This window comes from Gobio gobio (assembly GCF_949357685.1).
Source record: "Gobio gobio genome assembly, chromosome: 13".
Taxonomy (NCBI): domain Eukaryota; kingdom Metazoa; phylum Chordata; class Actinopteri; order Cypriniformes; family Gobionidae; genus Gobio; species Gobio gobio.
The window spans coordinates 21,849,335-21,863,752 of NC_137106.1; the positions used below are offsets into that span (position 1 = coordinate 21,849,335).

A 14,418-nucleotide genomic window follows, 5' to 3' on the forward strand; every position below is an offset into this window, starting at 1 on the left:
TTCTCCAAATATCTGCCCCATTCACTTCCGTTGTAAGTGCCTCACTGTAACCTTTATTTCAGCTTTTTTATTAAAGAAAATAAGGGATTAGTCTAACAAAATTTTTTTTTGGTAATCAACCTAATGCTATGAATGCTGTCGATTGAGCATTATTTGCTGAAACTCTTGTCCATGTATTTAAATTTGGTGCACATTCTTATTGCACCTACATGAACATGAACAATGATTCCCTGTCGGCAAGACAGAACCAATTCTCATCATCCAATGTCACATAAACCAGCACTTTCAGTCGTTCTGCTTTGATGCTGATCTGTGCAAATGTGTAGAACTTTGTTCATAAAACATCATTAAAAAACAATTTTAATAGTGTCACAAGATGTAAACATTTTAGTTATATCCAAAATATATTTTAGAAAGTTATATCCAATTTTCAAATTAAACTTCCAAACAGCAGAAACCCCCCAAAAACCTAATTACAACAGAATAATCAATATAAGTGCTTTTAAGGGAAAGTGACAAGTTAAAGTGACATGACTTGAAGGCTGAGTATGGGTTACTTTACTTGGCCTTCACAACATGTCACTTTCACACACACACACACACACACAACCGCGGACACACACACCCGGAGCAGTGGGCAGGCATTTTTGCTGTGGCGCCCACAGAGCTATTAGGGGTTAGGTGCCTTGCTCAAGGGCACCTCAGTCTTTTCCTGCCGGTAATGAGGATCGAACCCGCAACCTTCAGGTTACCAGTCGGACTCTCTTACCATCTGCCTTTAATAAAATTATGCTTTCAAATTCTCCAAATATCTGCCCCATTCACTTCCATTGGTAAGTGCCTCACTGTAACCTTTATTTCAGCTTTTTTATTAAAGAAAATAAGGGATTAGTCTAAATATTTTGTTTTTTGGTAATCAACCTAATGCCATGAATGCTGTCGATTGAGCATTATTTGCTGAAACTGTTGTCCATTTATTTAAATTTGGTGCACATTGATTCTTACTGCACATTACATGAACATGAACAATGATTCCCTGTTGGCTAGACAGAACCAATTCTCATCATCCAATGTCACATAAACCAGCACTTTCAGTCGTTCTGCTTTGATGCTGATCTGTGCAGCTGAGCTTGCGTGTCTAGTATAGTGATGGCCAGGCTGACATCAGTGACTGGTCTGTTCAGGTTGCTGAGAAGGTCAATAGAGGTTTGACAGGAGGCGGTCAATAGCAATGCTGACTGCAAGGCCAGTAAATGAGGGGGGATGGGATATAAACACAACATGTAAACACTGCATGCATTGGGCTCTGTATCAGACAGTTTTTAATGCCTCTCGGTTGTCCGGATGACTGAGCACTTCTATTGTGGCACATGAGCTGTGTCTTATCTCAATGCATAGATTAATATTTGATAATGGCCTTTCCATTAGAGCGTATCACCCTTTTAGCAGTGTGCACTGCATTCTCATGGAGTTGCGCTGATAAAACCTTTGGCGTTTTCAAGTATGAAATGCAATTTTTATCAAGTGTTATTTATAACACATACAATCTCTCACTCTTTCTTTTTTGGTTTTAAAAAACACATTTAAAATAATATTAAAACACTTATTCCCATTCAAAGGTTTTTTTTTTGTTTTTTTTAATTCATACTTCTATTTAGAAAGGATGAATTAAATTAATTAATTACTAAATACTTTTAAATTGTTACAAAAAATTATATTTAAAATAAATGCTGCTCTTTATTCATCATAGAATCTTGAAAAAATGTTATCACACTTTCTGCAAAAGCAATAGTTTTCAACATTGATGCTAATAAGAAATGTTTCTTGAGCACCAAATACTGATTTCTGAAGGATGGACACTAACGACTGGAGTAATGCATACAATTAATCACAGGAATAAATTATATTTTAAAATGTATTCAAATAAAAAACAGTTGTTAAATTGTTTTGATCATATTTATGAGCAAAGAAGGAGCATAAGATAATTATTTAAGAAAACATTAAAAAAATCTTACCAACACTACATTTTTGAATGGTACTGTATATAATTGTAATATATAATAATAATTAATTATATAAATATACTTAGACTACTATCAGATTCCCTCAAAAATCTCAGAAAGATACATTTATAAAGAAAGGTTTTCCCTCAACAACGTATGTGAGCTTTCATTGTCAATTAATAAGACACCTATTGTATCCATTACCTAATCATGTGTTTTTTCTGCTGTTGAGGAACTAAGAGCTTCGCTTATAGTAACTAAAGATTTTCTTTCCAGAACCAGTTTGAGTGTTTGCATATACACGCTCTAACTTGAGACTAGAATAATAAATCACTTTTCTTTTTCTTCACTTTTCTTGTCTGTGCAAAACTGTATCCAATCTTTCAAACTCTGTCATGAGAACGTAAGGTTACCAACCTGAAGTTTATCTGTCTGGAACAGTACCATGAGGGATAATTCTACCACTACAGAGGGGTTTGTTCATATATAATTTGCTAATATAATTATATAATTTGATTTTACAATATTTTATTCTTAAGAAAATTGTGAAAATGTATTTTTTCCTCGCTGTTGACTGTATTTTCTGATTTATGGAGTGAAGAAAAGAGATGGAAAAAAAGACTTTAATATTATGTCCATTTTTTTTTTTTATAATAATTTTGAACCTGACTTGATCTAATGTTCAGATTTTTGTTCTAGAAATGTATGCAAATTAATGCATATTTAAGTAGATAATGCCTAATTTTCCTATTTTAAACACAACATTTGAGAACTTGTAATACAATTCTTAATATAATCAATCAACTGGGGAAGTATGGTAATATCTATTAGATAAGTTTTTTTTTACCCTATTCACCTGGGGTGGCTTGCACCTGGGGTCTTAGAAGAATATACAGCATGCCACCGAAGCTTAAAGGGATAGTTTACCCAAAAATTTTAATTCTGTCATCATTTACTCACCCTCATGTTGTTCCAAACCTGTATGAGTTTCTTTTTTTCTGTTGAACTCAAAAGAAGATAATTTACAGAATGTTGGTAAGCAGACTGTTGATGGACCCCATTGACTTCCATAGTATTTGGTTTCCTGTAAATGATGAGAGAATTTTCATTTTTGGGTGAACTATGCCTTTAACTATCCCTTTAACTTTAGAAATTCACTCAGTTAAACAGGATGTTAATGTTGACGTCTTGTTTTTTTTTCAGTACATGAGTACCACGTCAGCATCGGCCGCAGAACTCAGTACCGCTCTCCTTGGACTCTGACAGACGGTGTTGAGTGTAGACTTTGAGACTGCCAGACAGCAGGTTGGGTAAAATCTGCAAAAATTGCTTTCCCCCTCTCTTATTTCCCTACATATCCTCCCCATCAAATAAATCATCAGTCTAGTTTAGTCACAGTACAGGTTATATTACTTTTTGTTCTTCAAGTTTGCTTAGCAGATATATTTTAAATGTGATGGTACACTTGTGGTAAAGGTTTGCATTTGTCCCTGGAGGTGTGACTTAAAGAGTCACTTTGAGTTCCCATGATGCCCTTGGAGCAAGACACGTAACCTTTGCTCCTAGGTGACTGTCCTTACAATTAGCCTACTGTAAGCAGCTTTGGCTGAGAAAAACATTGCTAAATGGCAAGTAACTAAATTGAATTGATAGCTCATAATGAGATCACATTCACCTCTAATTCAATTTCACACACATCTCCAGCAACAGTTGGATATCAAAAGAGTCATAATTGCCTTAGAATTGACCAGTCATCCCTACAGTTTCACTCTGATGTTAGTTGGACACAGATGAGCTGTTTATAAGGACTTTAAGCTCTCCATGGGCCCTCTGAACACATGGTACTGTATTTTAAGCTGTGTATAGTGTGGTATGTGTATGGATTTACATACGAAGATCAACTATTTTTTCTATTATGTCCTCAAGTGTACTGTTCATGTAACTTGCATGCAAAAGTTGATATATTATCATCATTAGTAAATACTTCTACTGTGTGTTGTCATGCAACATTTGTTTTTCGTTGGCTATGTTCGGAATTGCATACTAGCACTGCATACTATTCTTATGATTACACTACAGTTCGAAAGTTTGCGGTTAGGAAGATGTTTTTGAAAGATCACCAAGGCGGTATTTGATCAAAATAAATATTGTGAAAAAATATTATTACAATTTAAAATAACTTTTTTATTTTAAAATGTACTTTATTCCTATAAAAAGGCAACACTGACTTTTGATCAGCCATCACTCCAATCTTCAGTGTTACATGATCCTTCAGAAATCATTCTAATAGGATTTTTATTTTTATTTTAATCAAAATCAGTATATCAATGTCGAAAAGTTGAAAACAGTTGTGTTGCTTAATATTTTTGTGGAAATCTTTGATGAATAGAAAGTTCAAAAAAGCATTTCTTTAAAATACAAACCTTTTTTAACATTATAAATGTCCTTACTGCCTCTTCTGAACAATTTAATGCATTCTTGTGGAATAAAAGTGTTCAATTATTTATTTAGAAAAGAAATGAAATCTTACTGACCCCAAACATTTGAACAGTAGTGTAAGGTGGCCTATATATGCATATATTCTGTAGGCAGAGAATACCCGAATACCCTACTATTTGGCCCAGATTTGCCAACAATAGCACCCTGCGTGAAATACTTTATCCCACAATGTAATCCCTCAGATTGACCTTCCATTTCCATGTGAAAATAAACTGGAAGTAATATCAGTATAAGTCTTTTAACTAATATTATACTATATCTGGATATCACTCACTAAATTCCAGAGGTCAAGTTTGGCTGGTTAGCATGACCCTGTTAGCCCTTGCTGGTAGATAACTGGTCCATAACTTTCAGCTGCCAAAAGGTATTTAGGGCTTTCAATAGTAGTAGTATTAAAATAAAATGTTTTGCTAGCAATATATACATTTTTGTTTTGTTATAACAGATATTTTACCAGTGACCTTTTTTTGACGGTCCTATAAATAATTCAATTTTGCATTATTGTGGTGTCACCAGCCAGTCAAGTCTGTGCCCATGATTAAAGATATCACTAGCAAAAAATCAATGAGTTCTGCCACAACATTGCACAGCCTCTGGTTGTAAAAAACGCCTCGATTTATATTCCTGATGAAGAGGCGGGATAATGTTTTGGTTTGTGTTTTTCATATGTACAACTCAATATTACAGGTTTTAAACTATGGTCACTTTTTAGGGTGTGTTCACACTTGGCAAGTTTGGTTAGATTAGCCTGCCAACTCTGGTGCGACTGCTCTGTTAGTTAGGTTTATTTAAATAAGCGTGAACACTGGCATCCGCACCCTGAGAACCAAACAAGCCGAATGAGACTGAAATATGAACGCAACACAAACCAAAGTGAAAAACAGGACGTGATGTCACAAGATGCGACCCTAAAAAGGACAGAATGGCATATCTGTTTTTTCACGTCATAGGAGCTATGTTGCACATTACAGTTTGGTACAGGCGTCCAAAAAATGACAGGGAGAACGCTAAGCGAACCAGGACTAAAGGCCCGTTCACACCAAAGGCGATAATGATAAAGATATATTTCTAAAAGTCATTCTCAATATAAAAAAGCAGAGTTCACACCACAGCTATAACAATAACGATATAGAGAAACAATATAGTTGGAATTACTTTCAGAACGATTTTACCCAGCTGATGAACGATAGAAACGATTGTCAGCCAATCAGAATCCATCCTGCTGTAACAAGCTCGAGCATTTAAAGCGGTAGACAAACACGCGCTGGTGTGGATGCTAATATAGCTATCTTTATAGTTATCGTTCTTGGTGTGAACTGGCCTTAAATGGTCCGGACCAAAAGAACCAAGAGAACCAAACTACAAGTGTGAACACACCCTTAATGTTGTTTTAGCTAATGCCTTCTGCCGCGGTTGCACTAGACTTTGAGCATGCACAATTTTATAGGGACGCTGCAACGGTCGTGATATGTCACACTCTGCGGCATCTTTTATAAAACGAAACATCTAAACAATGATAATCAAGCCAAAATGCAGTATGCTAGTATTCCATTTCGAATATAGCCTTTGTTGTAGCGTATGCAGTTTGTAACACTCTTTTTTTAACTTCCTGAACCCTAATAACTCCACACATCAAAATAAAAGGAAGATGGCAACCACCATGGAAACCACAGTGACCCCTGAGCCCCTTACTGCCCTCTCTCGGTGGTACCTATACGCCATCCATGGTTACTTCTGTGAAGTCATGTTCACGGCTGCTTGGGAGTTTGTGGTGAACTGCAACTGGAAGTTTCCCGGCGTGACGAGCGTGTGGGCGCTCTTCATCTACGGAACCTGTATCCTGATAGTAGAGCGCATGTATCTTTGTCTGCGGGACCACTGCAATGTGCTGCTCCGCTGCATCATTTATACATTGTGGACATATCTGTGGGAGTTTGGCACAGGTTTGCTGCTACGGCAGTTTAACGCTTGTCCGTGGGACTACTCTGAGTTTAACTATAACTTCATGGGCCTGATCACGGCAGAGTATGCTGTGCCTTGGTTCTGCGCCTCCTTTATTGTTGAGCGCCTAGTGATTCGCAACACACTCCGGTTGCGCTTCGACGAGGCTGTCTTGTCCGGCCAGGCTGAAGAACGGTCGGACAGAGATGGTGGAGGAAGAGCAGGAGATGGGCAAAGAGGAAGAGGGGTCAGAGCAGGGGCAAATAGCGCAAATGGCTACGTGAAGGTGGATTGAGGATGTTTTCAGCATCTCAAACCACCCGTCATCCATGACTCTATCCGCACATCTCTTAGTCTCTCTCCCACATGCTTCCAGGGAAAGAGTTGCTTGGGCACAGTTGCACAACTGTGAAGAACTTTCGGATTTAATATATATCGTTCAGCAGGCGTTCTTCATTCACGTGGAGGGACGTTTATTTGCCACCTTAGTGCTCAACATTTACTGTCCTCACTTCAGGCGAGTAGCCATTAAGTTCAAGGTTTGTCAGAAGGAGCGGTGCCTGGTGACAAAATGAGAATAAACCCTCCACCTCTCCCACATACCTCCCAAACCAGTCCATCCACTCCAGATGGACTTGTTCCCTTGTCCGAAAAACAAACAAACAAATAAAAAAACTTGAAAACCAGGAACACGAGAAGAGAGATGAAAATGTATACATCAAGTGCTTTTTAAAAAGCAAGTCCTTGTAGATTATGAACCGTGTCCATGATGTACATGTAGTAGCAAATGCAAACAACTGTTAGGATAAAAGCTTACCTTTTGAATGTTAGTTCGTGCTATTTATTAATATCTAAAATGTAGTTAAGAAAAGTCATAATATATTAAAAATGTAATGTGTATATACTGTATAACCTAAAGCAATGCCTTGTACTTGAATTTGGTGTTTTTTTATATTCATCAAAAGATTCAGTGCTTGAATGTGCATGAAAGTTGTCTTCCAGGAGATTTTTTTCAGACTGAGACTGATCTTCGATGTTGTTGTGTACAATTTATTTCCTCCATTTTTTTGTTTTGTTTTATTTTGCTCATGGAGATGAACACTGTAATACAGGGACTATTACAGGAATACTGTATTGCTACATATATAGAGTCCTGGTGCTCAGTACTGAAACCATAAAAACATCACAGTATCTTGTGTTTTCACTGGAGAGAATGTGTTATTGTGTGTTTATGAACTGGTGCTAGATTCTCACCGAGTCGTTTGACAATGGTCACAATAAAGGCATTAAGTATGTAGGTTCACTGACCTCAGGTATGTCAATGTTAACTATTTCACCTCCGTCTCTCATATGCCATTGAATAATGGATAATAAAAAAATATTGTGGAGAATTTTTTAAAATGCCAACATAACCTTGGTATTACCCGCATGGTTACAGTTACAGGTTGTGGATTTGCCAGAAAGTTTCGCTTTGCTGTATTGGTTATGCTGTTATTGACCAAACAGAAAATGTATTAAAAGCACCCATTTCTGTATGCAAGTCCTGTCCAATTTCCCCTCAATATTATTGGTTATAAAGCATTTCTAAAGTGAAAAGGTCTTTGTCTTTATCTTAACCTTCTACAACATATGCAATATAATTATTTCATGTTATTTTCATAGCTTTGTCAGTTGTGCATCTATTGTTCTGAAGTTCATTGTAAGGTCACAATGCTTTGCATGTCTGTCTCTTTGGTGTGTTATATGATTGTCATGTTTATAAATTTTAAATGATTATCAAGTGCTGATGAATAGTGCTATTCTGTTCCCTTAAAATGTTACGGTTTGCTGCCTTTGTGTTCCTGCATCGTAATCACGCTCTATAATGTCATAATACAGATCAGGCCCTCATGCAAGGACCATTTCAACAGAGGTACAGCAATAATGGAGACGTTCCTCAATGCCATGTCTATGTCTGTTCACCTTGGTCAAGCATTCAGGCAATGATAATTCGATGTTCGGAAGGAGTGCAATAAGTGTCATGTGAATTTCAAATGTACGATTTTAAGCAAATAAGAACCTGTAACTCATTCTTTCATACATTTGACAGTTCACATATAGATTGGCAGTGTTAAAAGGCTGTGACAGTGACAGAGATCCTTCTCATGCAAGTAGAATCACAACAATTAAAGAAGATGACCAGTGTGTGGCAGTATTCTTCTCTTGCTGCTGTTTTAACAGTCACCTAGTTGTAGTTTGTTGGGTCCCACTTTATATTAGGTGGCCTTAACTACTATGTACTTACATCAAAAAAGTACAATGTACTTGTTGTGTTCATATTGTATTGCAAAACACTTTTGCTGACATTGAGGTGGAATACGGGTAAAGTTAGTGACAGGTGTGGTGGTATGGGTAAGTTTAAGGGTAGGGTTAAGTGTAAGGGAAGTGTCAACAGTGTAATTATAAATGTAGCCACAGAAATTAATTACAGATGTAATTACATGCAGGTAATTTTTTTTATGTAAGTACAATGTAAAAACATGTATCTACACAATAAGTGCATTGTATCAAATTGTTAATTAAAATGTTAGTACATAGTAGTTAAGGCCACCTAATATAAATTGGGTCCGTTTGTTGGATAGGTGAGTAGTACCAAATTTATGGCAGACCTTACATTTGGACACTAAAGCCAATAAGCATTGCTTATGGCTGGAGTTTTACATTTTTTCGATTCCATGGACCATCCTCATTATCATCATGTGAGGGACCCCCATCTTAAAATATAAAAGGCAGTTTTATATTTTCAAGTATAAAGATCCTAGTAATACTGGAAAAAGTAATATTATGTTACATTGCATTTATTTTCCATGTACTTTTTATACTTTATCAATGTTTTTATTTAACTCTATCATGCTTGAATTATGATAACCACAAGCAAGATTTTCCCCTGTTTTTATTGCTCATAATTGCTTTTTTTATACTCATAATTTTCAGATGTCCTCTTGAGTGGACATATATGTTTATGTTTTCAACTGAAGAGATAATAGCACACTAATACTGTGTGTATTTAGCAAACCAATGAATAATATGATATAAAATCATGTGAAAACTATAAAAAAAAATATATTCAAAAAAGACAAGACAAGATTGAATATCACCGTGTCTTTGATATCAGAACATGAGGATGTGATTCCATCAAATATCTCAAAAACCGGTAAATCTTCAACTTTGTACAACGAAGACTATGTAGATTTCACTCACGGTCCCTCTAGTCTACCAGAGTATGTTGATTTCACTTTATTATCTGGTAATTGTGATTATGTTCAAAATGGACAAAATCTCAGACTGAAATCTACATTGATCTATTGGTTTTCCGACTGGAAAAACTAAATCAGGTATTTTCAAATCTCATCGGAAATGAGCAGTGTTGGGGTAACGCATTACAAGTAACATGCATGATCAAATTACTTTTTTAAAAGTAATTCATGATCAAATTACTTTTTTGATGTATCAAGCAATGCATTGCAAGTAACCTGCATTATGTAATCAGATTACTTTTTTGATGTTATGAGTAAAGTAACACATTACATGTAATGTGCATTACGTAATCAGATTACTTTTTAATATTATGAGTAAAGTTATGTGACGTAACTGCATATTACAATCTAATAATACAAATAATTTTTTTTACAGCCAAAAAAGTTACTATATGAAGTATTTTCAAGAACAAGTCACGGTAATAGTATGAATTGTAGCGGACAGATGGTTAATCACAATTAATAAATGTATTTGCTTATTAGCTAAATAGTTTAAAAAAATGTATTGCTTATTTTCATATTTTATGCTGCTTAGCATTCCCTTGTGGATCCCAGTTTGAAAAACCCTGGCTTGCAGCACCTTGTGCTTAATAATAAAAACCCTGAAGTCCTTTTAGAGGGGACAGCCATTTGTAGTGGTGCCCGAAATCACATTATCAAGTGCTCTCATTCAATCCCATAATGCACCTTAATAACAAGTAGGCCCTGTACCAAATGGCACACCTCATATGCACTTTCGGTCTTCTGGACGTGCACGTGTCTGTTAAGTCATTGGGTGCGTCTGAAATCACATACTCTCTTGAGTATGGTAATAATTTCGAATAAGTAATTACTTCACTGCCGCTAAAATAATACATTCTATAATGGGTGTAGTATGAATGTAATCTGGATGTACTATATTCGCCATGTTGTAGGATGTTGTCTTCCATTTTGAAGGATGCATCAAGTGTAAGCTATCCTACGAGTCCTCAAACCCCAATCCTTTGCACACATTCCAATACACAAAAAAAAATTCACAATTTCAATGTGGTTTTGTTGCAAATTAATCACATAATACCAAACTGTGTGATTGTTGTATTTACCTGTACTGCATTAACAGGAAGGGTTTTTAATACAAAGTATTTTTCAGATTATAATTTTAATAGTAGGCTATTTTCCTGTCGTGAGTGCGGGGTCAGCCGCAGAAACATTAAGGTAGCCATGCGCTGTTCACTTATACTATGATTAGCCAAAGGACTGAATTAGGATGGACACAACCTCACTAGATAGCAGTATTCTGGACTCAACCATGGACAATAAATACATATTTATTATGTCTATGCACTCAACGGCTAGCCGCTAGCCATGCTCTGTGAGCGTCTCACCAGATGGCGTCCGCAGAACTTACGGTGAGGGCTCAGAATCCTGAATATGCATTCATAAAGCAGGTTTGAAACGGAGAAACACCATATAAAACATACAATGAGAGGAAACCTGCTTTACAACCGGCGTTGCTCATTCAGTGGACTATTAGCCTATAGTGCAGTAACGTATCATATAATGGAATAACGAACGAATGGGGGCGATTTTGGATAGGCTATAGGCCTAACCCATAACCAGAGAGGTGCCATCTCTGACTTTATTTTGTCGTTCACAATCAAAACAAGTATTATTAGAAGTTACTCCCGCCCTTTTATTCACCGAAAATTATTGTCTGATACTTGAAAGACGTTTACCGGAAAATATTCAAATTTTGTTGTACCAAAATCTAAACAATCTATTGTCTATGAGTTCTCAGATTTAAGCTTTTGTTGAGCTGCACCATCTACTTAAGGAGTTGTTAAGTGAACATGTTGACGCTTCTCGAATCTGCTAAAGCTCCAGCGGCGAATCATTTTATTCATTTTATCAGCCGTTGAGTCAGTGGTTATCTAATAATCTAATCTTTGTTAAATGCAGGTCAGGTCATCTATGAATGTGATGCTGTCATTTGACCGCTAGATGGCGTCGTATCACCACAATAACCTGGATTTGGAGCCTTAAACCAACAAGTTGAAGGTAATTAGCCTATTGCTTCTGCTAAACTATCTCAGTTAGGCTACTATAAATTATTATCCAAACAGCGTAAGAAACTTTTTGTCTTTCATTTTTGCTTTGGATGACAGTTATGATACCAAGGTATAGTTGTATAGTAGCCAGCCACCATAAATGTAGTTTACCATAATACATTTTTATTCTTCTGCAGTTTTAACAGAATCTTAGATTTCATGAAGATTGTTTTAGGCTATGTGGTATGTTTTGTTATCTTTCAGAGAATATAATATCTTTAGGTTATGTGAGCTGCGTGAGTATTTCTGTCAGACTGGTCCACATCCTTGCCAGCTTGTAACCTACAGTGGTTTGAATCTGCTGTTTATTATAAGAACATGACATCTTAGTCCATTTAGCCGTTTTTTCTTTGTATCAAAATACCACTTTAGACTTTAGGCCAGATTATGCAATTTATGATAGTTTTTTTTTTTTTACTCAAGATATTTATATTTGATCGCATTCTGTCACTTAATCCTCACAATTCATTTTAATCCAAGTTTCACCATATATCTTTGAAAGGCTTTTCCACCTATGTGCTCTTTCTTTTCTCCGGTTTCCTGCCCTGTTTGTAGACTCTGTCAAAAAACCCTTGCGGCTATCTAGGGCAATTATGCATCACCTCAAATCCTTCAGTTGCGATTTGGTAACTCTTCTCTCATCGCCTTTGATTGCAGTGACAGCTCACCTATGAGCTCACCTGACTGTTGTGGGTGTGGTCTGCTAAGATGCCACTGCACCTATATAAAAAAAAACAAAAAAAACACCCAGACTCCGCCTCCAGCAGCGACGCAACCAATCATCTGTCAACAATCCAAATATGGACAGGTCCTCACCCTTTAAGGGGCAGGTGAAACATAAATAGCCTTTATTTCCTCTCGGCGTGTGTGTAGAGTCTCTCTGTCTGATTTCTGTGCTTTTTAAAAAAATTCATTCTAGCTTAATGAAGCGGCAAAGCATTTCATAATCAGTGACTCCAGCTCAAACAGCTCCAGGAGGTTGGGGGAAGGGGGGGTTGGTTAAATGAAGTGTGTTGCATGGGAACCGAGTCTGTGGGGAGGGGTATCACTACAGTATTCTTTAAACATGTCAGTCATCAAAGCTGTCAGAGATCAGTGGAGCAGACGAAGGCTTCATGCTGCATTTGAGGGGTGTGTGTCTAGAGCAGCCCATGTTGAATAGATCCGAGTGTAAGGGCTCAGATCCATTCATAAAGCAGGTTTGAAGCGGAGGAAGACCATATAAAACATACAATGGGAGGAAACCTGCTTTACAACTGGGCTCATATTATGTGGGGTAGAGATGCAGAGTGATAGTGACCGTAGAAAAACTGGATTGGTTTGAGACACTTCTTGCCTTTATTTAAGGCATTTTAAAGGGATAATTCACCAAAAAATGAAAATTCTGTGTCGAATGTGATAATGTCGGTAATCAAACAGGCCCCAATGACTTCTATAGTATTTTTTCAATGTCAATGGCTATCGTCAACTGTTTACAGACATTCTTCAAAATATCATCTTTTGTGTTCAGCAGAAGAAATAAATTCATACAGATTTGAAACAACTTGAGGGGGAGTGAATGATGACAGAATTTTCAACTTTGGGTGAACTATCTCTTTAACAAAAGACTAGTAGAGCATGTAGGCCTACTTATTTTTGCCTTACAGAATGGAACTGCTTTCTAAACCAGTTTTTTTTTTTTACCCTCACACGTGGTACATGATGGTAATGGCAGTTTATAAACTATGACCAATCAGATTAATAATACACTTAGAGAAAGATTATTACAATAGAAGTAGAATTAGAAGTTATTTTGAATACAACACATCATCATACATCATGTGAATTTGTTTGTCATCTCTCTAAACTGTATATTAGTTAATATTTGGTAGTAACAAGGATGGTTTACCCCAAAAAATATAAATCATGTCATGTTTTACTCACCATCATGTCATTCCAAACCTGTATGACTTAATTTCTTCTCTGAAACACAAAATTATATATTTTGTCTAAAATGTCTATAAATGTTTGTTTGACCTCACAGTGTTGACCTTACACCCCTGACTTATACATAGCATAACTTTCATTTTTGTGTATGTATCCTCTTCACATGGCATAGTGGAAAAATAGTGATGTTATGGTTTGTACATTGGATGTATGTTGCTAGGCGTGTCATTGTTAAAAAGTGTCATTTTTTAATGCTGGGTTATTTTGTTCCTTGTTTTACACTGTTCATGCCAACTAAATCTCAAGAAAAAACATTGTTTAAAATTTTACTGAATTTACATGATTTGATCCATACAAAATCAAAAACTTATGATTTTCTTTGCAAAAAGTAAGCATTATGGTCCACCCATAAAACGAACTATCAGTGAGGCGCAAACAGATTGTTTACGAAAACGTATGAATGAGATAAAAATGTAAAAAATCGAACAAATGTAAAATATTTACAAATTGCCAGTGTGTTTGTTCATAGTGGGTTAATTCACATTGTACACCCTTCACAATACAGTTATTTGGCCAGGCTTCATAATCCAGGGTTATATATGTATAATATATATATAAATGTGGCTTTAACTTAAAAAAAAACAAAAAACGATATGTGTATTGTGG

General features: G+C 36.2%; 1 protein-coding gene across 10 annotated transcripts in view; it reads left to right on the forward strand.

The window, feature by feature from the left end:
• Positions 1–14,418, forward strand: part of tmem229b (transmembrane protein 229B) — a 108,663-nt gene that overhangs the window by 5,662 nt on the left and 88,583 nt on the right. For 2 of the 10 annotated variants that reach the window (XM_079833251.1, XM_079833254.1), the window contains exons 2-3: positions 3,207–3,308; positions 6,147–8,627. In XM_079833251.1, the coding sequence (XP_079689377.1) occupies positions 6,151–6,738 (588 nt within the window). In that variant the 5' untranslated portion in view covers positions 3,207–3,308; positions 6,147–6,150 and the 3' untranslated portion in view covers positions 6,739–8,627. Of the gene's footprint in view, positions 1–672; positions 834–2,122; positions 2,478–3,206; positions 3,309–6,146; positions 8,628–11,677; positions 11,777–12,483; positions 14,386–14,418 lie in introns of those variants that run through there. The other 8 variants (XM_079833250.1, XR_013817767.1, XR_013817768.1 and 5 more) reach the window with 8 other exon arrangements.